This window comes from Athalia rosae, chromosome 3 (assembly GCF_917208135.1).
Source record: "Athalia rosae chromosome 3, iyAthRosa1.1, whole genome shotgun sequence".
Taxonomy (NCBI): domain Eukaryota; kingdom Metazoa; phylum Arthropoda; class Insecta; order Hymenoptera; family Athaliidae; genus Athalia; species Athalia rosae.
This window is the reverse complement of record NC_064028.1, coordinates 22,953,867-22,978,086: the sequence shown is the minus strand read 5'-3', so window position 1 is coordinate 22,978,086 and position 24,220 is coordinate 22,953,867. Positions and strand designations below refer to the sequence as shown.

Genomic DNA, 24,220 nt, shown 5'->3' with positions numbered 1-24,220 from the left:
ACTGAAATAATTTTGCAGATTCGCGAACAAGAGCTGAATATGATCGTCAGATGCGGCTCCAGTGACCGTGAAAATTGTGTAACACAAATGATATCAAATCAACAGCCACAATTGTGGTAATAAGGGGTGTTAGCTCTTAAATTACTTTCGTCAAGCCCATTAACGTTCTAATCATAATCACTTGTAATTGTCAGCAATTAATTATCGCTCGTAGATCGGTAGCGTGGGATCGGCATAATATGGCTGTTTCAGGGACTTTGCTCGGCAAGGATAATGAAAAAATATAATACAATTAGGTATTCGTAATTGATTTTAATATTCTGACGTAACAAGCGTTAATTAACTCCTCAGTTTTACTGCTCTGACCGTAATGAAAAGTCTTCTTTTGATTCTAGCAAGGTATGAGTTACAGTAATATGAACTCAACCCGATGGATTTCCTTCATGAGCGAATCAATTCATTGACATTGGCTTATTAATAAAAAACGAATTATTTCGAGCTGTTAATTGTGAAATTAGGGTTGGAAAAAAATTAAGATAGAATGCGAGCCGGGGATGAAGACTTACCTAAAATTGTTCCCACTCAAATTAGAACGATCTGATATTTTACTCTAGCAAATCGGTAGTGCCGAGGACGTTTGCAATCGGAGTTCCGAAATCAGTGTGGTGTACAAAATCTTTCCGCTTAAATTCAAAGCCTGAAAGCGCCGGTGTGTATCCATAACCAGGCGTGTATCAATTACGTGAATCGTTCATGGATCGGTTATAAATCGGTGAATTGTCGGTTGGCGCAACAAAGTAATCTACATTATATCGTTCCGGTTAATTTACAGCGATCTTCAACGCTTCGTTAACAATCGATACGTACTTCCCTGGTAGTATAAGATGGCTGAAACGAGGACATTGATTTCACAGATTCAGTCGACGCTGCGCTCACGTTTGACTTTTGACATGACAACCTCACGTGCAGTTCTTCTCGCCCTGGCAGCCTTAACCTTCGCCAATCAAGGTTGAGTATCTCAGCAATTTGATAGAAAAAAAGTAGATCGAGTAGTTCATTTTTCAAATCGTAAAGCTAAAAAAATTTTTGGTACATCAAATTCAAAGTGGGATCATTTAAGGAAAAATATAAGTTCGCTGATTCAAAATTCTTGGACCATCTTGTTTATACCTATTTTGAACTGCTGATGAATCATTTCTTTTCTTTATTCTGCAGCTTTTGCACTGCCTCACCGAGAAGAACGGTAAGTACTCAGCCGTTTTTGAAACGTTAATTCATTGATAAAAAAAAAAAGTAACAGTGTACAAGAATGAACCAATTCATAGCCAAGCGTCTGGACATCAGAGCGATCCACTGTCATCTCTGGATGACGAAAATTCGGGCGAAACGAAAGACCTGGATTATTTGCAGAAGTCCGTAAAAGTATTGGCCGACGATGTGGCTGCCATACGTAGAGGTCTGAAGGTACGATGAACGGTTGTTACGTGATATTTAATTTGAATCACGGGTGCTCTGGAGTTTGGTAAGAAAGATATTCCGGTGAAACATTTTTAAATATTCAATATACTGTTTGCAGTGTACGGGTTCAGGTTGATTACACTTTTAGACCGAATGCCCTTTTTTTTGTACAAATGAAAAATGTTCCAGTATTGGCGCAGGAGCGGCATATTCGGAATGGGAATGGGGCAATCACAAGAAGGTCAAATGCAGATCCAAATTACAGACGATGATCATTGGCCGTAAGTTTTACTTTTCCATTAGACTATAGTCTCTTCCCGAACTGATTCGGTAGTAATTGGTCGATCATCGAGTATGTGAATTCGTCACTCCTTGTTGATTTTTTTTGTATAGGCAAAACCAGGTGTCCGGATATCCAGTGCAAACATACCCTGGCTCCCAATCAGCTTCTCAGACTCAACCAGGTTCTTATCCCTACGGACAACAGGCACCGTCACAGGCATCGACGCAACAGAAGCCGCATCATCATCACCACCATGTACGTCCACAAGCCACACCTCAGGGAGGTGTACCTCAAGCCGTGCAACAGAATCCAGTAGGTAGCCAACAGGGCGTATACGGAAATCCTCAATACGGATACCCACCTCAACAACAAGCTCAAATGAGTCCCACGGGAATGCACGCAGGTTTCAGTGGCTTCGATACAAGCGTTATGTCATTTTAGGTATAACGACCACCGTCCTTCGGTATTGACCACTAAAAGGTCTGGGATTATGACTAGCCTAATTGAAATTTATCGGTAATTCGAGTGGAAGTGATTATCATGATTGAAATTTCTCAAAAAATATATTTACAATGATAATAAAGCGATTGGGAAATTGACTGAAATTTGGCTTATGATTCCGCGCCCTACATCACCCCGAGTTTGTGTAGGTAATAAAAATTTCAAAGTTACCGGAAATCAATGAGATACCATTCGATTGGAGCAGCTGAAAAACCAGCGAACGAGTTCTTAGCCCGGACCTTAAGAAACTCCGAGTCGTAAAAGAGAGATGAGTGACGTCGCGCTCTCTTAGCGAGAAAAGTATTGTCACAATGGCGAAACTTTTCCAAGGGTTGGGACGCCGAGCGAATATAAGCGAACAAATGACCGTGCGACGTAACGTCGGTTTGAGCGTTTTGACAAATTCCAACGCGGCTATACACCCTGCCTATATAACGGCCATAACCATAGTGTTGGGGATTGCAAACAGAACAGCGGACAAGAGACCGACCTCGACAAAGAAGCGAACGGTGGTGCGGCAGAATGGCGGAGGCCAGATTCGCTGAGTTGCCGGACTCTTGCACCACTGAACAGGAAAATTCCTTTATCCAGAAAATCACGTGTGGAGTCTCCCAAAAAGTTGATTCCCCGATTTTGTTAGAATGTTGTTATACGGGAATAACGGGATAAATGGCCACCCGAGAATATGTATCACGTGAAATCTGATCGGCAAGTATTTACTGCATTCATGTTCCACTGGCTTTCAAACAAAATAGATGAGTCCACGTGATATCAGGATTAATAGAAAAAACAAAAATCAAACTTCATATCCGGAGATTTTCGATAATCAATTTTCGGTTATTCGAATCATTGCGTGGAATGAAACATTGAGACACGGAAAGAAGATCGTTCGAATTTTACCACAAGTATGCCGCTGCGCTTCTTTTTTTTTTTGGCACACTTTGCAAAAGCACGATCTTTATTTATTGTGGAATCGTGTTCGAGAATAGCCGCGAATTTATTTCACATGTGATACTATCTGTTACAAGCAGTGCTTTTGTAAATTCATGTATATTCAGGGATCTTGGATAAGTAGAATCTCTGACAAAGTACCGGATGAAATACCGTCCGTGAATAACATAATAATTGATCTGAAACAGATTAAATTGGCGATAACTCGATCAATTTTATGAATAGATCAATTTGGCTTGCGAATTCGGTTTCCTGAGATCAAAATACATAAAAATACTACAAGAAACCGAACTGGAAAAAATATTGACTATAGGCCAAAAATGAAATATCTTTAAAATCGATCGTATGACACTCTTGTAACGCATTTCGGCTTCAGTAACACGAATCCGTAGATCAAATTGAGCTATGAACCTAATTTATAAATGAAATCCATGACCACGAAATCAGGTCTTCAAAATTTCAATGCATCATCAAATTCCGATCATTCGTTCCCGAGATATAGTGAACAACGTGATGGCCGGTTAAGTAGTTCGTGATTTCATATTTCAGCGGGCCGGGCTTGAGCGCTCTCGATCTCGTTCCTCTTTCTACCGCTTCGCGGCGTATCGCCTCGCGTCTTTCGCTCCCACCACGCTGAGCTTTCTCGCACCAAAATCCACATGTAAAAATCATTGGGCAAATGCAGTCCGCGCGGAGTTCGGTGGCAAGCTCCGGCTCACCCAATCAAAACGAAGCTCGCATTAGCCAATGGGACTTTCTATTTTTACACGTGCTTCGGGCATCTTGACCGACGGCACGTGCCCTAATTTAAACATAATTTATGGCTTTTTAATAGGTGATGAGGTGTGAAATCACAGTCCTTATTTTATTTCTTGCTCCTATTGTGAGCAGGTGTCAGACGAGCTGTCATCACCTGATTGAGATCTTGTTCACACCTCATAAATTACCCCTTTCATCCACCTGATCGGCGGCATTCCTTTGCGGCATTTCTGCGAATTCTATGTAACCGAATAAGGAAGTAAATATATAAAAATTCAGTATTTAAATGGTTCAGGGTATACCCAGCGAGTTCATTTCTGTCCATGAGGCCATACTGAAGCTTAAGACCTTTAGTACAGAAACAGAGGCACCGAGTGTACATAAAAAAAAAAAAAAAAAAAATTCTAAATAAATTTTTCTTCCCTTGCATCGCGTTGGCATGCATTCTAAAAAATAGACTGATATCTTTGTGATGAAACGGTCGGTCTTTGTAATTTCACATGCATAATAAGAGTTTTTTTTTGTCAATCTACCAATTTTTTCCATCGAGAGATCTCAATTTTTCTACTCCAGAAAGCGAAAAATTGTCGATAACTCGATTAATTTCACAAATAGATCAATTCAGCTCGTGAATTTGGATTCCTGAGATAAAAATACATCAGATTAACATCTTAAAGAAGAGAACGATTTTTGACCCCAAAATCAAAAGACAAACCTAAGGACGACGGAATTTTACGTCGGTCAAAGCTGAAAATTTCATTCAGAATCCTCATTCGATCACCACTTTTTCTAACATCCAGATAAATGTTGAATAACCTACTGCTTCAGACCGACCTTTAAGATTGCTTCGCTTTTCATATCTCGCAACGCCCACGTTCAGAATTTCTTATTTGATTTCGAAATTAAAATTTCTATTCAATCTAGTGTAGCGAGAATATAACTCGGCAATATCGAAATACGTCGCACTTATCGTAATCTCGTAGAGCTTTTTTCTTGTTTCTTCTATTTTATTATTAGTTATTAGTTTGAAGGATGGAGATTTGGGTAATTTCCTTGAACGCAAAGCAGTTCAACCGACATGTGAAATCCTGTCTCAAATGCCATCTTTAGACTTCTCCAGTCATTTTACTCTTGAGAAATTTATGACAGACCAAATTGTACTATCGATTGCGCATCGTTAAACTTCGCACTCGTTGTAAGATAATGCCATTGCGTGTTGATCCATTAATTGAACTAATTTAAGGGGGAAAAAATTCTGAGACACTAGACTTTTGCGGGAAAGAGAGACCCTAAGTTCGACATCTCAATTTAACTATAAGTTCGAAAAATAATGATGATCAAAATAAAGACAAGGATGTTCATAAATTTGAGCCTCTCGATACCATTATAATAACATGGTTTTTTTTTTCGTATAAAGTTTACGAGTTCAATCGGAATAACGACAATTTCAGCGTGTCATCTCGAGCAAATTGGATAACGTCAAGACATTCGTTCGATCGATCTATCGAGTTGAATAAATTATTAGAAGTTAATCAACGACGGTAATTCGATCGCATCTCGATTGGGAGTTTATGTAGCAATCTAAATCGGTATCACAACCTTATAAAACAAATCAATCCGACTTCGAACGCGCTAATCAGAAGAAGAAAAATAAAAACTATTCGATAATCAATATCGTTTGGGTTCTTAAACATTTAATGGGATATCCAGACGGTGATCAATCGAATTTCATTTCTTATAAAAAAAACAAATTGTCCGTTGAGCGACTGGAATATATCTGCTGCCCGAATGAGAGAAATGAAAGAAAAAATGGATGTGTAGTATATTATTTAGAAGTGTTTTCATTGATTTACAATCAGTGGCCATTGATTCGAATCTTTTCGGGTACCCGTGCCTCGCATTATCCGATATTTCACCTCGAATCGGTCCATTGAACAATTACGCCGATTGACAGATGGGACATCCGGTAAACGTCCACCGGTACACGTGTAAGTAATTAATTATAATTCGTCGTTCTGGATGGACTGGGTTAATGATTGACTAAAGTCATTTGCATACGTTGTACGCTTTGGTTTGCATAGGAATGATGAAGCTAACGGTTGACACCTCATTTTACGGGACATTCATTTGCACTCATCGCATTGTGGGACTTCGATTCCGCAAGCTACCGTTGGGCGTCCAACTATTCGCCCTGAAATTCGAGAGCGACTTTTTCTGGATGAATTTCAAACAGGTTTCGTTATAAAACGGCGATATTGATGGATCCCGAATGAGTCATATTATGGCACAGGGGGGAAAAGGGACAAAGAATAATTACGTTACAAAGGAGAAAAATTCATACAGAATCGCCCCCGAAATTTGAAGTATTTGTGAAGTTTTTTCATTCCTTTTGTTAACGGAGACACACCATGTGATATATTTTTTAAACGTTGCACGTTTAACAACGTTGACTGATGATCATTGAGTTTCTCTATGCCTTTGTACAACGTAAGGGCGTTCTGAAAGAAGCTCTGCAGAAGATGTCGAGCGAGATCTCCCGGAGAAGAGTTATAAATCGTTCTTTTACGAGCAAAACTTTTCAACTTTTTATTCCTTTACACTTATACTCGCTGGAACATCTCTCCCTTTTTCCCTCTTTTTTCAATCCACCTTCTCAGATATCTTGCGAAAGACTCAGCCGGTACGATAGGTTGTCGTACAATGAGTATGGATAACGTAATAAATGTGATATCAGACCATTATATAACTCGGTATCAAACGCGAGTTATAAAAGACAAAAAAACACTATCGCAATAAACCACAATTCCAACTTTTTTTGCGGTATACCGCGCGAGTCGCGATGATGAATAACCCGAAAATTGTATACGATTATTCAAATAGTAGATTAGACGGATTCGAAGCATAAAACATCCACGTAAAACGCTTGAATTTAAAAGTCAAGTATAAGGTCACGTCACGACGTGACTCGAACGCTCTCTGACCTCAACGGGAATGGGTTTTACAATTATGCATATATTTTCGGACCGTCCGGTTAACATGATAACCGGACGACGCTCTTCACCCTTTTTTTAATCAGCGATTTTCTAATCCTTGTTTTTTTAATTGAAAAAATAAATGCTTCTCAAATCGTGGAAAACTTGAAAGATTTTGAGCCGGATCTCGAACACGAGCTAACGCGTCGCCAGTCCCCAGGCGGCTGTACGGTAAGGGTCCCGTTTCACCCTAGAAACGTGGGAAATGGCGGTGGACAGTCCTGCTCAAAGCTCACCTTCTGCCCAAGTATCAGACTTCGCTCTCGTAAAGCTGCGTTTGTTTACGAGCAAACCTTTGACGTGTGTATAATGTAGCGGGCGATCGTAAAAGGGACGGTATAGTTTTTGGCACGTGAGAAAAGTGGGCCGAACGTTGGTTTTCGTTCCCTTATACCCCGAAACCGCTGTCGAAGGGGTACGTGGAAATTCAAATTTGTGCAAATTCGAATGTCATCATTGCGGATACAGATCCGATGCAGTTCGCGGCTATTCTGTAACGGGGGGTGCTTTTAAACGCGCGTCTGAAATGTCTTGCGTCGCGTTGCCGGAGAGACATCCTTTCCGAACATCTGGCTCATACGTCGATCGTAATAGCTGCGGTCGTTGACCTACATGAACGCTATCTATTCGCAAAGTGCCTGTACCAGGATATGACACGAGGTGTTGGAACGTTGAAACGAGAAACACTTAACACTTAACGGAAATGGGATCGAGTGTTACGGCGGCGTTGAAAAATTCAGGCACATATCAGGTTTCACCTCGGCGGTTCAATTAGGAAGTTTGAACTTCCGCGAACCGATTCTAGTTGTCAAACTCATCCTGGAGGTTTTCTTTAATTCAACTTTCGAAAATGTGACGTAAGGAATTTTCGCTAAGAATTCCCCGCGATCGAATGACGTACGCGCGGTAAATAAAGAAAAAATGAAACAAATCATTTCGCGTTGCCCGAAGATTATTTCGCCCGGGGAAAAAAGCTGGCCGGCTCGTTAATCAGGGGTTTCAATTTCCGCGGCAGTATTACAGGAGCTTTCTACTTTATACGAGTATAGTCGGACCTTATTATGGCGATCTATAGATTTAGTATAATGGTTTTCGCGAGGCACCTGCGAACACCGTTCCTTGAAAAATTGGCCCGAATTTTCGTTTAGGCCGGTTGTAATAACGGGTGTGTCCGCCCGGGTCGTCATTTCTCGGTTCAAACCACTCGTCAAGTTACGGGGTATTTGGAAAAGCTCTCGTAAATATTGGATTCGATTCTAGATTCCATGGGATATTACTGCACGGGTTCGAGTTCAACGATCTGTGAAAATAATGAGATTGAAAATCCCGTGAAACATTTTATCTGGGATTCATCCGTGCACGGTGGGATCCATATTTCCGCTTATCAACTGCCCGTGACTCGACAGCACGTCTGGAAAAGTAGTCGCAAGATAAATCGCAACGATGTTGGTATACAGGCGAAACGGAACGGCACGTCAGAAATGAGCGGATAAACTTTTTCGATTTTCTACAATATCGAAAAAAAAAAAAAAAAAAAGCTACACGTGCAATTCCCCCTTCACGTTACCCGGACACATTCGTTGACGTGCACTCCGTACACCGCCAAGTGTTCGAACACATGCTTCGAAGTTTCGTATAACGACCTTGTAGAGTTTCAGGTCGATCCACGAAGGATTAAAGGATCCGTTGTATCCTGGCTTAGACTTATGTGGATCTAGGATAGGTAAATGACGCCGAACGCCGCACCCTTCGCGATAGCTTGGCGAGATCCTCGTACGTGCCAACCTGCGGAACCCAGCAATAAACCCCGGGCCCGGTGGGATGGAAGTTTCGATGCAAAATCAGCAAGTGCAGATATTTTTTTACATCCTTACCACCTCGCAACGGTTTTCGGAAGTTCGACGAAAACAAGGTGTCCTCGAATTTCGGAGTTTGCGAAATTTTCTACTCGTGATCGGGGAATTTTTAACGACATATCCCACCGAATGTCGCTTGCGCTTATGCGCGAAACCAGGTGAAACGAATGAAGTAACAAGTTCACTCGGTTCATCCGGAGAATTATTCGGACTCTCACGGCGTAGGTAGAGACGGTTATTCCAAGCTCATTGGAAATTTGTATCAATCATTGTTAGTGGTTGCGTCACGTTTGGTGGTTTGAACCGGGCCGTAGCTAGCGCAACGAATGAATTAATTATCCGAACAGCCGTACGACTGCAGATTACCATCTATCGATTCATCTCAAACAGCCTGCCTCGTCATACATCACCGTACGGTCCGCTCAATCAATCAATGCGGACGGCGATCGAGCTCCTTTCTTCCGTATTCACGTGCCGCGGTGCGAATCACTGCCGCCGTTTGAAATGAATTTTTTAATTAATAATATATCGGCGAACAGATTATGTATTTTCTCGCTAATCCGGTAAAGAAATATTTTCGTTTTAGGATGGATTAACATGTTTGGTATAGGTATATGCGAAGGGGATGCTTACGGTGCACGGTGAACGCGTGTACACCGCTGGAAAGGTACGACGAGGTAACGCCGAGAGAAATTGGACCCTTCATCCACCGAGAGCTTACCCTAATCGCACAGGATTCTACATAATTGTACCGCTTTTCTCTCGTTATGCTATAGTGACAATAATACCGTCGTTTGTTAAACGAGATAACACACGTGTGCCGGCGAGGCCGCGTCGCTGAATCCTCGGAAATTGCGTCAAATCCTCGGTTAGACCACTAGCGTATTTTTACCATCGATTCGATTTTTATCTTCCCTATAAAATTGTGACATCTTTTTTCTTCGTACGTGCTATGAAATGACGTTATTCAATGAGTCGTATAAGTTATCCTCGAATCGGAACAGTCGGGAATAGCGAAATTTCAGTTCGAATCTCTGGCATGAAATCGGAGCCTTGCGCTGAGATTTTTAATTTTTAATTTCTCATCTCCCAATATTTGCTCGGGCTTCAAACTTCTGCCTTGAGCAGACCTGGAACACCGCGACTCCGCCAGTCCGTTAAGAATTTATTCATTATAGTTTCGACAAGTTTTCATTTACCAGAAACTCAAGCGGGTCATTTACCGGACTTGTGAAAATTCTTTGGAATTTCCGAACCACGTGTTGAATTACGATCGCACGATTCCCGTTCAACGTTCAACGTTCGTTTGTTAGTAACCCAAAGTGTTAACGCTCGAGAAAAGCGCGCAAAGAGCCACGAACTAATTAAATTAAGTGGGTTCAATATGCTTTTCCACTACTTTTCTTGAGCTTTGCCCGTTCATTCAGTTGGTTCCGCAATTTGTCGAGCGTGCTTTGCAATCATTATATCGGGCGAGGTGGGGTGGGGTGGGGGGGAGGTTACCTTTGAAACGAAGAGTTTTAACTCGCACACCTGTACGTAACGCTGCAAAATTTTACATGACTGCCGTTAAATTTTATCATTGTTCGGAACTGTTTGAGAATGAAATGTGACCTATCGAGGGTTCGAAATAGAGAAACGAAGTAAGAAAGAAACTGGCGAACGGAGCTCGGGAATTTCCCTCAACGAAGTAATCTAAATTTCGCGCAAGTCGCGAGAGAACCGGGAGTTTTACTAAAAGTCTCTTATCAATTCTGTTCATCGAGCGGCGAGGCACCGTGACGGTAAAATTCAATTGGCAAACGTTTTATTGCTACGTTACGAAGAGTATTAACGCAGTTAGAAATCTACTTTGTCGAACGAGCCGTAGGGTTTGCTAATATATACTTCTGTAATTAAGTAATCAGCTTCGCCAAGTGTATTACTACTCACTGCTACAGGCGGTGGCTCGAAACGATCTTAATAACCGCTCTGCTTTGCCAAATCAATTTCGTTACTCACTCAGAAATTCACTATTTCGAATGGATGTAATTAGCTACTTGCACAGGTCTGCCGTATAGTCTTCCACTCTCATCGGAACATAGAGAGAAGCAGGGCGAGAGAGAGAGAAGGAGAGAGAGAGAGAGAGAGAGAGAGAGAGAGCTTTCACGAATAAAGCACGAAGCATGAATAACAATTCAATGTCAAAATTGTTTAACAGCTTTCGGTGGAAAGATTCAACTCGTTTGTACACTGAAATCACGTTTCAATCAGAATTCAAGTTACTACGCTCATACTCTGCGGCATAAAAATTCTCTGACCACCGTACCACCTGCGTACTCGTCAAATTGCGTGAAAAAGAAAAAAAAAAAAAAATCTCTCCACAATTGAAACAAACAAAATGTCGACCACGTATAAATTTTATCAGAAGCTAAAAAAAAAAAAAAAACTGCGTTCGAATCGTGTCCGGTGCTTGAATTTATCTTTCTCTTCCTCCCTTCGCGATTTTGATTCACAACCATAGGGAGTTGAGTCGCGGCGGTCGCATGCCCTCTCGTTGAAATATCTATGGTCTTTGGCCGCTAACGGTCTCGCGTTTGTCAAGTATTTAGGGCATGTACGTGTCGGTAAACGCGAGACACATTTCAAACACACGGATGCATTTCAGACGTGTGAGGGAGAATCGATGATGGCCCGGAGGGGTGTGAGAGAAGAGTTCATGAACAAGGTATAAACGTGCTTAGTATCAAGGCACACTATATATACATTATACGTGACCCAGCGTGCAGGGACGTCTTTCCACTTCCGGTTCGATTCACTGCGTTAAATCCAATCGTCTGGCAGCTTGGACGTTCCTGCAGTATATATGTACGTCGTTGAAAACAACAAAACGATTTTATGGTCCAGCGTGCATGCGATGAGAATAAGTTGATTGCCGAGAAAATAGTATTTTGTTTTATTCTTAAACCTATTTTGTAAAATGCAGCTTGCAACGATCGCGTTTTATCTAGTTGGCCGGGCGCTTGCGACGATTCTTACCCGGAGATTCAGGTTTCTATACGTTTATACCTTTTGTAGGTCGTCTCAGCAAGGAGAAATATTCACGGATCCGACGGGATGTATTATCGTGTTATTCGGAGCGATATCAAAGTTTTCATCGAAATTGACACCGGAATTGGGCCAAGGGTGCCTTACAAATCGCCTTGTTGACTTCTAGCGGATGAAAGTACACTTGACATTGATTGCCCGCACCGACAATGACTAAAGTAGATTAAGACTCTTCTCCAACTCGAGTCAGACCGCACTTTTTTAAATTACAAAGTTCAAGTGAAATTGCAAACCGGATTCCGAGAATGGATGAAAATAATTATTACCATCGTGTACGGTTACGTGTACGCGCTTTTGCGACGAGTCCCGACGATTTCCTCGGGGCCAGCCTCGATTTCGGTAAACCGAAACGAAAGAAGAAACCGAATAAAAAGAGAACCGGAGATAATAATGGAATTAAAAAAAAATTGATGAAAAAAAGAAATCTCGACGCAATTACCTACATTTTTCACTAAGCCAAACTTCTCTCTCAAGGTTCACAGGTCGCAAGTTTTAATGAAAAAGTTTGAAATTCCATATTTCAGCAAGCCTTAGTTCAACGGGATGGCGGTACCGTCGAAGATTAATTTAAAATACAAGTAAAAATTGCAGGTAACGGTGCGTGTACAAATTCAGGGTATTGCGGGGGTTTCGGTTTATTGTGTGCTTCTGAAAATTCGTAAGGAGAAAAAAAAAAAACAAAAAAAAAACAACACGATTCTCATCTCGCTCCAGATATACATATATATTTTCCGCGGTGTATTTCCGCACGGGTATGTGTGAAGCAAAAGGCGTGATCGATCTCGCGTTTTCCAACTGATAAATGTGGACCCCGCGAAACGCGCGGCTCTAAATACGGCGCTTCTTCAGATTTATTGAAAGTGAACCTCCACCGAGGTACTTATCAATTTATGATATTAAGGATATTGCTGCGTTCCACGAACGCCAAGTGCCATAATAACATTAAACGAGGTGACTACGACGCGACGCGACGCGACGCTGTGATATCAATATTCTCACATATGCATCGTTACACGCACATACCCTGCACACGTAGATTCACGTGTGTACATTTGTCAGAGATACCTGCACAATCGATATTCATAAAACGTTTTTCACCGTAGAAGAAACCAAAAAAAAAACAAAAACAATCCGAACCAACTGGATGCGAGTGAAATTTAATATTTCTTCAGAAGTTTATAGCACACCGTATATCGAGTGGCGTAATGAAAATTGTTCGACTTGTATTTCCGTACTCAACATTTCTGCTTGACTGACCGGAAATCATCGTGAGTCATGCGGTCATATCATGCACATCCGATGATGCTTTTGACCTCACCAATGACAAATTACATTCATAGAATCGGCACGCTTCGAAGTTTTCCCTACCAAGGGATTCGGATGTTTCGGACGTTTACGCGCGCATAAAAGTATTTCCAATTTCAAAGTTCTGCGTAGGAAAAACTTTCTGTATTAGGCTTGCGGGTGAGTATAGTGGTGCCGGCGGGGAAGGGGGTGCGCATCCTTACCGGAGTACGTATGAATCTTCGTCGGTAGAAGAGTAAAAAAAAAAAAAGAAATAAAAATAAAAAAAAACAAGAAACTTTTTCCACCTTAGAATAAAAAAAAGTAAAATGAAAATGGAACTGAAAAAAATATAAAAAAAAAACAAAACAAAAAACAAAAAGAAAAATAACTTTGAAAAAAGCATCAATCAAACGCCGCTGAGCGTCTAGGCGTTTCGCCCTTTTTTTTTCTCATCCAAGGTCTGAATGCGCCAAACTCCGTCGCACTTTGTTACCTCGTGTAACCCTGAAAACTTATGTGTACGCAAAAATGTATGCAGATATCTTTATATTTTTTCCCCCCTACCTTTCCGTTCAGCGCGTTATTCAAAGCTGTTTGAGAGAATTTAGCTCTTTTCTGATACAAACCTCTCCCACCGCCCCCCACGCGAGAAACCTCAAGCCATAAATCGAGTTGAGTGCAAAGTTATAGGAATTTTATGCCAAGAAAACTCTGAAAAGGATCTTACAAACTCTCCTTGAAGTATACGAGTACACGTGAAGTCAAAGTATTTAGCAATGGTAATGCGATTATCAATATCAAGAACACAGCTTAAATGTCGAGTAACTAACGAGCGCGGTATTCGGAACGTTGAATTTTTTTGAAAGCTCATAGTCGTCGTTTTGCTTCGATTACAATCAGCGTTTCGACTATACGTGGCCGAATTTTTTCGATGTTATTCTCATGAGGTGAGAAGTTTATTTTAGTTTTTTTTTGTCACATTCCGAAGGGACCGCACATCGTCTAAAATCCGAGCAGTAGATAATAATAGGAAGCAGTTTTCTTCTCGGGTAGAAATATCTCACCTGTAAATGGGGTCGTGGTAATAAATCATGCTCTCTGACAACTTGGTAAGTAGTTGATACATCGCGGTTCCGTTTCACTTGCTCGGTTTCGTGTAGGAGCTATAGGTATACGTGCACAGGGAGAACTTTGAATTGAAGCTTCGAAAACTTTGGTTATCGGAAAATCTACCCACCCACGCCGTCAAAATTTTCAACTGACCAAACAGCCAATCGTGAATCACGCACAGGAAACGATCAAATTTTCAACATTCGGATGCCGTATTTTCCTCACTCGTAATCAGCCAAAGAATGAAGAATAAAAATTCACGCTTAAGTAAGTCGCGAATAAATTAGCCGGTACCAAGAAAATTGAGCAAATTATTTTGTGTTCCAAAAGTCGAGGAGATTTATAAACGAGTTTTATGAACGTCCGTGTAGAAAAAAAAGGTAGAAAAAAGAAAAAAAAAATGAAATTTAAAGTCAAGTTTTAAAGCGACACTGTTTTATGGTGAATAAAACGACCCGGAACATCGACCCCCCCCCCTATAACGATTCGCTCGGTAATTAACTTTGTCCCTAAAGCGTCGGGTTCACCCCACTTATCTCTTACTCGGGGAATTGTAGGGCAAGCGTTGTCTGAATCGAAGTTTTTTTTTTTCTCCAAAAAAAAAAAATAAAATAAAATAAAATTCGAGTACATTTTTTTGTCGTACGATTTCCCGGATATGCGTGCACCTGAAATCCACAGATGGTTAAGCCTTGATAATCCTATTCCGTGCATGAGTTATTGCTTAACTAGTTAACGAGATTATGCGCGAACAACGTACGTAAGATTTTCTCGTGAGCCTCCACGGCCTGAAATATCATCTCTGAACGCAATATACTTTAGACTCTGGCAGAGCTTTTCACGCAGCGATTTCGCAGACCCCACGAAGCCATCACGAGCGGACCCGCCCGTTTTACCTGCAATCTGCTGCGTACCCAAAGTTTTGGTGTTTACGGAGCTTAATATCTCGGAGGCAAAATATCAGAGATGCTGTAAACAGAAAATGAAGAACAACCTAAACGCCCTGAAGATACATACTTTTCAGTTATCTTTTATTTCGTTCGCGTTACAAACAAAAGCATAATAATGAAGTTTATGAAAATGAAGGAGGAGAAACAAAAAATAAAAAAAGATGGTTATTTTCCAGGGTGAAGTTAGACCCTACCCACTATCCCAACATCTTCGTTAGATCGTCATCGAGTTTTTTTTTTTATTTTTCTAGCGAAGTGACAATTAGTAGCGGAATGTATTTAAAAAGATTTGGGAGGGCGTTTCCGATTATACCGCATCTATAGCTCGTTTCATCCTGTGCCTTTCCACAAATCTCTATGGCGTCATAAAGTCTGGAAGATTCAGTGAATGGTGGCTAATACGAGGGAGAGCGATTCGGATCCTGAGTGGATCTTCGAACCCTTCGAAAGGTATAAGGTGAGGAACTGGCATTTAAATTAACTATTGTGAGTCGGATAAATCCTCTAATTTTCAAGGAAAACAATGTCCGACTGATTCTATTACCGAAATTGGTTTCCAAGAAATGATTTTTTACAAACGAAAGAAAAATGATTAATCGCTTCGCTGCCGTCGAAGCCTAATGACTCGAAGGACTTCACGGAGCGTAGAGGAAAATTCCCTTTTTTGCCTCGTTATCATCGTCACACCCTGAATATGTAGCTGAAATTTTCAATTATGTCTCACCCTATTGCGCGACACAGTTTCTGGTACACCGCGTAATTGTTGGAACGAACGTGGTCTTCGAACTCGAAGGTCACGATATTAAGGTTTCCAAATTTCCGTAAAACGCCTCTTTACACCGGCGGAAGATAAAGCGCACGAACCGCACATATGGCGCGTTACGAGAGAGCCGAGGCCGCAGCGGCTCATCAAAAAAGGGATTCCATATCACGTATATGATGAGATGGTAGATCACATGGCTATTAGTTAACTAATTTGCCCGGCTATTCCCATCGCGTCTGCCTCGTTAGTGAAAAAAGAGAGCCAAAAAAAAAATAAATAAATTCTCCGCTGGCAATTAACTCGGATAATTTTTCAACCAATTTTCATCCGAGTCTCGTGCTTTTATCTGAGGAATTTTACCTCGCGAGGAATTTTCCGATAGTCGATGCCCAATTTCCGACAAAAATATCGGCGGATAATATTTATATTTTCCGTCCACCTGCAGTATCGCTCGGAAACAAAATATTCTCCCCTAGTATCTTGACTTTAATAGAAAAAAGTTGTATAACTCAAGGCGATAAAACGTGTCGTATAAAAGATGATACCGTATATGCTGGAGGCAACGGCTAGGCGGCTTTATCAAGAAAAAAAAAAAAAATTAAACGCTAACGTGAGGCCATGCACCACCTGTTTGAAGACGTCGGTCTACGGAGTTTCAGAGGAGAGGTATATAAAATTGAAAGGCGCGGACAGTGATTCAATAAAAATGAAGGCTATGTGTTTTACCTTCTCCTTCTTCTTTTTTTTGTTTTTTTTTTATTTTATTGTTTTATTTCTTTTTTTACTGGCGATTTCTACCGTAAACTTCTCTGGTTGAACTTTCATATCACCTGATTGGAGCCACAGAAGCGGCAACATTATATGTGGATGAAACTACCGCGTGGAATTGAGAGAAAAAAAAGGGACTAGCCGGTAGCCGGAGAATATAGAAGGGACGGAGGAGGGGGCACTTTGATTAAACTAACCTCACCTCAGGCGATGTGGTACCTACGCTCGAAAGCTCCGTGACCTACAAGCTATTGCATGGCCTCTGCCGCCGCCGCCGCCGCCTGCTGCAGTGGGGGTGGCTTATGATTAAGTGTAATATCATTCAGAAAGTAAGCTTGCAGCTTGAAAATCATCAGCTCTCGCCTCCTGCAGGTGCTTCGTACCCGCGCGATCTCTTAACAGTTTTGATTAAAATCTTCAGCAGTCCGATACCCTCTCGTCGTAACCTTTCCAGCGTGCTTCTGGCGGAGCTTTGGATATACTCGAAACGTAGTTAACTCTGAACCCGACCCGACAGCGTTTCCACAATTACCGGCGCAGAGAGTTGTTGTAAATTAATAAAAAAAAAAAATAAAAAAAAATGGTCAACCGTTGAGCCTATTTAAATTTGAATGGCTTGTCGCATCGAGGATTCGCGATGTAGAAAGAAGAAAAAAAACTAGAGACCGACGGATAATAATCTTTTTAGAGATTCATGACTCTCGTTTGACTATTCAATGCCGTTCGGATAGCGTTTTTATTTCTTTTCTTTTTTCTTCTATCGTTTTATATAGTATCCACTCAAAATGCCACAAACTAGAATCTCGCGAATCGTCCGAAATTCCGGGGCCAAATTTGACCGATTTGGCGCTCGCCTATCCGATCAGTTCAGTTAGAAGCGTTTCCACGAAATTGAGGAAATTGCTTGGTATTCCAAGTGAATTAAGTCTACGCGGTCTCGGTGGTATTCGTGAGTAACCTTTCGAGAGGTAAAGCGATCAGGAATTCACCGCGTCGCCGAAACTCAAGTTCCGGAGCTGGTTGTCGTCACGGGACGCGAACGGTATAGTACAGTCGAATAATATTGGTAACGCGGGAAAACCCACCTCGAATCGATGATCCGCTAACAGATTTATATATTCCACGATGGTAGAAAATCCCAAAGTAATTTTGGCATAAATTAGTATTACCATAATTTACAACGCTCTCGCAAAGCCCTTCCACGAGTAAATAAATGATTTTAAGAATTCACTTTCTTCCGGTGAATAAAAAAATCACGACATGGATTCAGGGAACTTTTAAAAATTCAAAAAATTCAAAACCCCCACGAAGAATCCTCTCGGTTAACATTTCATTTCTCAGCTTCGAAATCATCCTGCTTCCGAACTCCGCTACGAGTGATTATGTTTTATCAGGAATCGCGGAAGGATATAATCTTCCGAGGGTCCTCGAAGTTTCTGAAAAATGTTGCGGAGAATAAACTTTTCGTCCCCGAAAGCTCGAGGACTGCGGCCACTACGTTCCGGCTGGACAGGAATCAACGACACATTTGCAGTATCGTCCGCAAAAAGAGTTTCCAGCGTAGCGGATTCTCAACAAGTTTTCCGACGTCGAGGCTATCGGGGAACGTGGCAGAAGTGATTTTGGGGTGAAAGTATGTATAGTAGCCACGCCCGAGGAGCGGGAGAGCCGAAAGGAAATCCTTGGACTCGGCGGAGCCGTCGGCAGTTCTTTGGAACTAGTGAACACGGCTCCTACGGTAAAAGCATCCGTGTCTTCGCCTTTCCGCCAGCTTTTCGCCTGCCCGTTGGGCTTTTGATTTCCTGTAAGAGTGGCGCAACGCGGCCGAGGGTCCAGGGAGGACCCGGGGAAAAGTTACACTTTGATTCGCCACTTTTTTATCACTCGTTTTTCATTTTGTTTCATTATCGCTTTTGCTTCCTCTCTGTCATTTTTTTTTTTTTTTTTTTGCACCTTCTCCCCTTCATTCAAGTTATTTTACACAGTTTCTTTTCATTCTCGAAATCCGGAGACCGTTGTTCGTTGCAAACTTTTTTTTCCGCCTTACTTTAATTTTCTTTGACTCGATGCGGTAGGGTTCGAAACGCAAGTTTCTTACAACGATCCCCTACCCCTCGTTTTCATCTCTCTCGCGACCAACGAGACATGACACGCCTCGAACACAAAGGAACAAAAACTTTTTCCTTGTGTGCATATTATTTGTGGCCTACAGAAATTCATCACAACCTCTGCGGAAGGCTCATCGGTTAAAGACGATGAAAACTTTTCCACTCCACACCGGAAATAAAATTTCTTATCTTTGCAATATGCGGAGTCGTATCACGATGTACGTTAAAAAAATGATCGAGGCAATGTTCATCGTTTGGTTAAACCTGCACAATCAAAAATACGGTAATGAAATTAGCTTTTTTTATTTCTTGCTTCTCACGTTTTTTCGTGACTGTTACCATAATTTCGGCAATTACGAATAAATTTTGATACGAATTCCGTTCATGGGTTGAAATATTCCACCCCATTAAATTTGACGCCAAAACTCTTGTATTTAAGAAGCGGGAATGTGAAATCGCGTTCTTCAGATGCCTGAGATACGCGACAATGTTAACATATTCATCTTGAAACGCTGCGATCGTCGATGAAAATTGAAAAGAAAAGAAAACTTTCGACGCGATTAACGGTCGGACAGGGCAATGAGCGGTGATAAATTCATGAAAATGTCACCATCGAACGGTAGAGAAAAAGAGTTTCATCAGTTTCCGGATTCGCTCGAGTTATTACTGGCTTTTCTGGTTTGATGTATCAACCGCAACCATCCGTTGAGTGCGAGTGGCCCGTCATTCCGCGATTACGTGACACAGAGTTCATGACAAATCCGTTATCGATAGCAAAGTAAAATAAAAACGCTAATCCGTGAATTAGTTTAGCAACAAAATTCACCAAAGATGGTCGACCTCCGAAGTTTTTTGCTCGTAGGCTTTGCGTTGAGCACATTTTCGGTACAAGTGTTCGGTAACAGATCGTCGTTGTTAGATAAGACGCTAATTGATAATTATTTTCAATTATTGAAAGATGAAAACGAGATAAAGGCCTGGTGGAATAGATTAGATGAAATTCGACGATCTAATCATTCATTGGAATCGGAAGCTGAGAACGCGACAAATAACGCATCGGATGAAATAATTGAGGGATTTGGTGATCATCTTGAGGGAAAAGGATTCCAACACTTCTCCCCAATATTTGACTACTCGTGCACGGTTGAATCAGATCTCACTGGAGGAACAACGCACTGGGTTAATGTATCCGGGGAACCTGCGGAATTCATCGTGAAATCGGGTCAATATTTTCCCGCTAGAAGAACGAAGGTGATAAATGGCACGAGATTCGGTTGTGCGTGTACTTGGAAAACATGCTTACCACTCTGTTGTCCGTTGGGGCAGACGTTACGTGATGAAAAATGCGTCGAGGACCTCCAGAGCGCGACGTATTGGCAGATGATCTCCACATACAGTCATGGAGGTCCCGATTTTTTCTATGCAGTCGACAGTTATTGCCCGATGGGCTGGATAACATTGAATGCATCGAAGTCGGTCCGGTATGGAAATTTTGTACCGGAACTGAATGTTGATCGAGTAGTAGACCACGTATTTGGCTGCGTGTACGGAGAATCTTGGAGTCGAGTTATACCTTCGTTGAGGGTATGTCTAACACCGCCGTGGTGGGCTATATTTTGCATAGGCTGTCCGTGCGGTGCCGGTATTGTGATGTTAGTCATTTTCATAGTCTACTCGATAGTTCCTAAACTAAAAAACCTTCATGGTTTGATGTTTCGTTCATACGTCATCACCTGCATTGGCGTATACGTCACAACGATCACATCTATTGCAAATTTCGCGGGGCCCCATCTGGAACTTATAATAATCGGTAAATTTCAATACGATCAAAAAATTATTGGAAGATCTAGTAGAAGGTTGATGTGAAATTTTTTTGTCTATGCATTTTCCAGAGTGGTTCGTGCTGTTCTTCGGATTTTCTGCTCTTCTTTGGACGAACTCTATAAGCTTCGACATGTGGCGAAATTTTCGGTGAGTTCTGTAACATTTGAAAAAAAATGTCAGATCCTTTCCAATTTGACACTCACATGATCGAGATTATATTTCAGCTCCATCCGAAGTGTAGATCGCAATAACACGACGAAGTCAGACTTGAAAAAGTATATTTGTTACGCACTCTTCTCGTGGGGTAGCCTTGCGATCTTGATCTCTTGCATCATCGCTGGCGTTGCGTGGATTCCAAATGGAGATTGTGAGTTTTTGATAATATTCAATGATCCACCGAGATGGACACTCGGGAATTATACTTCTTCTCTTCCTTCGCTCTCTGTTCTCTATCTCACAATCAGTTCACGATGATCACAAATGGAATCCTTTTTTACTTTTTGCAGTAACGTCAGTTTCGATGCGATGGATAAATGCCGGAGTAAATTTGATAATATACAGTTGCACAGCAATTATGTTCACTCTTACGGCGTTGACAATCCAAAAACTTAAGAAAGAAACTGCTGGGCTCGTCGGCGGTGTTAACAGACACAGCGAATCCGAACAGCGACGGTGAGTCACTTTTTCCAATTCAGTGTCTTTTTTTCAAACCCTCTGATTTCAGGTTCAACTTGTTTCTGAAACTTTTCTTAATAACGGGTGGCCACACCATCATGTGGACGATTTGGCTTTGCTGGGACACGGTGGAAACTACAGTGATACTCTGTTCAGTGGAATTAGTGCAGAGTTTGCTGATATTTTATTTCCTCGTATGGAAGAATAACGTCAAACAATCGCTCTTCACAGAAGTTCGAAAGCTCTCATCAAGAATCGTACAAGCGCTTTCACTTGCAGACTGCACCGTAAAATACACCGATCAGCTAGAGTGCAAAATTTGATCGTATATACGCGATCGCCATATTTTTTATCATGTTCACAGAGGTTTTTCGAAACTGGCCTCCCGAACTTCCGCCTCAACGAATCACTCACGTTTCTTGTTCCATTAAAAGGATAATCGATTTTATGCTCTATTCATCGTAGTTGTATTTACAATTAGTTATTTCCAATGAATGAATATTTTACAGTGCTCCAGATTTCGTTGGATTCAGGCCTTATCGTTTTCTTTTTTCCTGGTTACATGTTCCATACGCGTGACATACCACGGACAAAATTAGTCCAACTTATCTACCGCGACGCATATTTACTCACACTTAGTAATTCTAGTTTGAGGATTTCAGTTCAGCTCGAAAATAATCATGAGATAATTTCCAAACCGGAGCTTGCAGGGTTAATTCAAGTTTTATACAGTTTACCGAAAGCTGAACACTATCCTTGTATGTGCAAGCTTTTTATTTTCTCGCTTGACTGGAGACGGGCGGGCGGCACTTTGAGTTTTTTCCCACGAGACCGAGTTCAAGGTCAAGGAAGATCGAACTCGATTATTTCGAATAAGCAGACTTGTTCGTCCAACTCTGCCCATTTATCGCACCGGTAGACAGGCACGTGACATAGAGAGATGGGATTTCGTACAGAGCATTTCCTCGAATAGTTTAATAATCTCGAATATCTATATATCCGCGGCATGATATATATCCCACATTCGGCACACATGCATGAGCTTACGTATTCAAGATTGTTCCAGAGAAGGCGTTTGACAGTTCTTATTCGAATTCCATCACGTTGAATTCCTCACGCATTGTTGAACTTGTCTTATCAAATTTTTTACCGATTTTCAAACAAGGTGGTTTCCGCACTGCAGACGTGATAACGGTAACAAAAATACTTCTTCGCGAAAACTTCCATTGGACGTGAATTATTCTAGGGGGAAAATTCATTTTTTTTCCTGCAGCATCACAAATTTTCTACGAAACTTGATTAATAATTAGGTACGATATTACGTACCGTACTTGTGGATAATGTAAAGTGTGACTAATTTTACGGAGGATAATTAGATTGCACACTAGAAAAATTTCATAAGATGAGGGGAACTCTTTGAATGAGGCTTTTCAGCGTATACCGGAGAGTTCTTCGCAGCTTTTGTGAGCCCGAAAAGAAAAGGAATGAAACAAAGTAGTCCAAGTAGCCAGTAGGCAACTAACGGATGGAGAAAGGACTGCCTTGGGCTAACATTTCTAACAAAGTGAACTTGCGAAGCTCCCTCAGCCAACTCAAATACCAAAATCAGTTCTGAAAATGAAACTTAAAATTCACCGGAAACTTTCGTTCGTTTTGTATCGTCAAATACGTCACGTGAAACAGAATGAAGATATCAAGTAGCTTTGAAGCTATCACTCCAAAATTAGCTCCCGAATCAAATAACGGACAGTATATATTCACTATGGTCATACGCTACTTGCGGTTAAGGGTGCCTACCTAATTTTGGTTACCAAATTTATCTTTGGGGGTGTTGAACCAAGCTGGCTTGCAGGACAAGGGTTCCCATTTGCCGATGCTTTATTAGTCAAGTTTCTCAGTTTCTGGTCCAGTATTTTCTGTGACGGGTTGCCATAACGTTCTTATAGAAACGATGGACCATTCGACGACACGCTCGTGAGTTCACACGGTTGAATCCGTCGTTTTCTCTTGGCCCAAAGTGCGTACCCAGCTGCGGCTGAACACTCGATAGTGTAACGCTACTTAAGTCAGCACTTTACCCATCGTGATGGATAGGTGAGTACTTTTTGTTGCGGTCTGTTGTTGCCCCCTTAACTCGGGAGATAGTTCCTAATATTCTATCCGTCCCAACTTGCCTCTAGAGATCCATTCGAGTAGAGAAAGCTGCTACGGAGGTCGAGGTCACGAGAGGGTCTTCGTTTTCGGGTTCATGATTCCGAAAGGTGGTAGCTACACCCGTAAACGTTGAGGACGTCTTTCGAGGAGGAAAATATTTCAACCATACGGAACTCGGTGAGAATTCCGTTCCACGTCAACGTCCATCCTCCGAATTTTTGGTTTGTTTGAATATCGTGACGAGCGATTTTAACGTATGAATGAGTGGAGCAGAAATGAACAACGTTAGAGAAGAAGCGAATGATTATTACCGAAAAAGAGCGGGAGCGAGGCTGCTGCTACGGAATTCAAACGTCGAGTAAGGTAAATTTATTCAACTCTCTAGTTCATACCGCTACGGGTATAATATCAAACTCCTATGAGTTATTCACGCATCCGTACTAGTACGTGTGCCAAATCCGAATAGTGTGAGAAATAGAATTTCTGGCCAAGCTCAATGTGCATACATCTCAACTCTTATACTATTCCACTATTTTATCCCTGTACCAAGACACCCTGCAAGTGGAACACGTACATCGTTAACTCAGCGATACGTACGTATACGTACGGAAAACGTGGGATCTATGGATACTTAATGGTTGTAAAGTAGGGGTT

At 41.5% G+C, this 24,220-nt stretch overlaps 3 protein-coding genes across 4 annotated transcripts in view; 2 read left to right on the top strand and 1 right to left on the bottom strand.

Moving 5' to 3' along the window:
- Nucleotides 1-24,220, bottom strand: part of LOC105683836 (dipeptidase 1-like) — a 133,504-nt gene that overhangs the window by 24,666 nt on the left and 84,618 nt on the right. The gene's annotated exons all lie outside the window — the stretch shown is intronic.
- Nucleotides 870-2,346, top strand: LOC105683838. The gene is made up of 5 exons (XM_012396754.3): nt 870-1,008; nt 1,216-1,243; nt 1,326-1,464; nt 1,648-1,739; nt 1,852-2,346. The coding sequence occupies exons 1-5, from the start codon at nt 885-887 to the stop codon at nt 2,180-2,182; spliced, it is 714 nt and encodes a 237-aa protein (XP_012252177.2). The 5' UTR covers nt 870-884; the 3' UTR covers nt 2,183-2,346.
- On the top strand, nt 19,561-21,951 carry LOC125500352. Its single transcript, XM_048653004.1, has 5 exons — nt 19,561-20,723; nt 20,806-20,884; nt 20,962-21,104; nt 21,244-21,409; nt 21,462-21,951. Exons 1-5 carry the CDS (start codon nt 19,745-19,747, stop codon nt 21,733-21,735), a joined length of 1,641 nt encoding a protein of 546 aa, XP_048508961.1. The 5' UTR covers nt 19,561-19,744; the 3' UTR covers nt 21,736-21,951.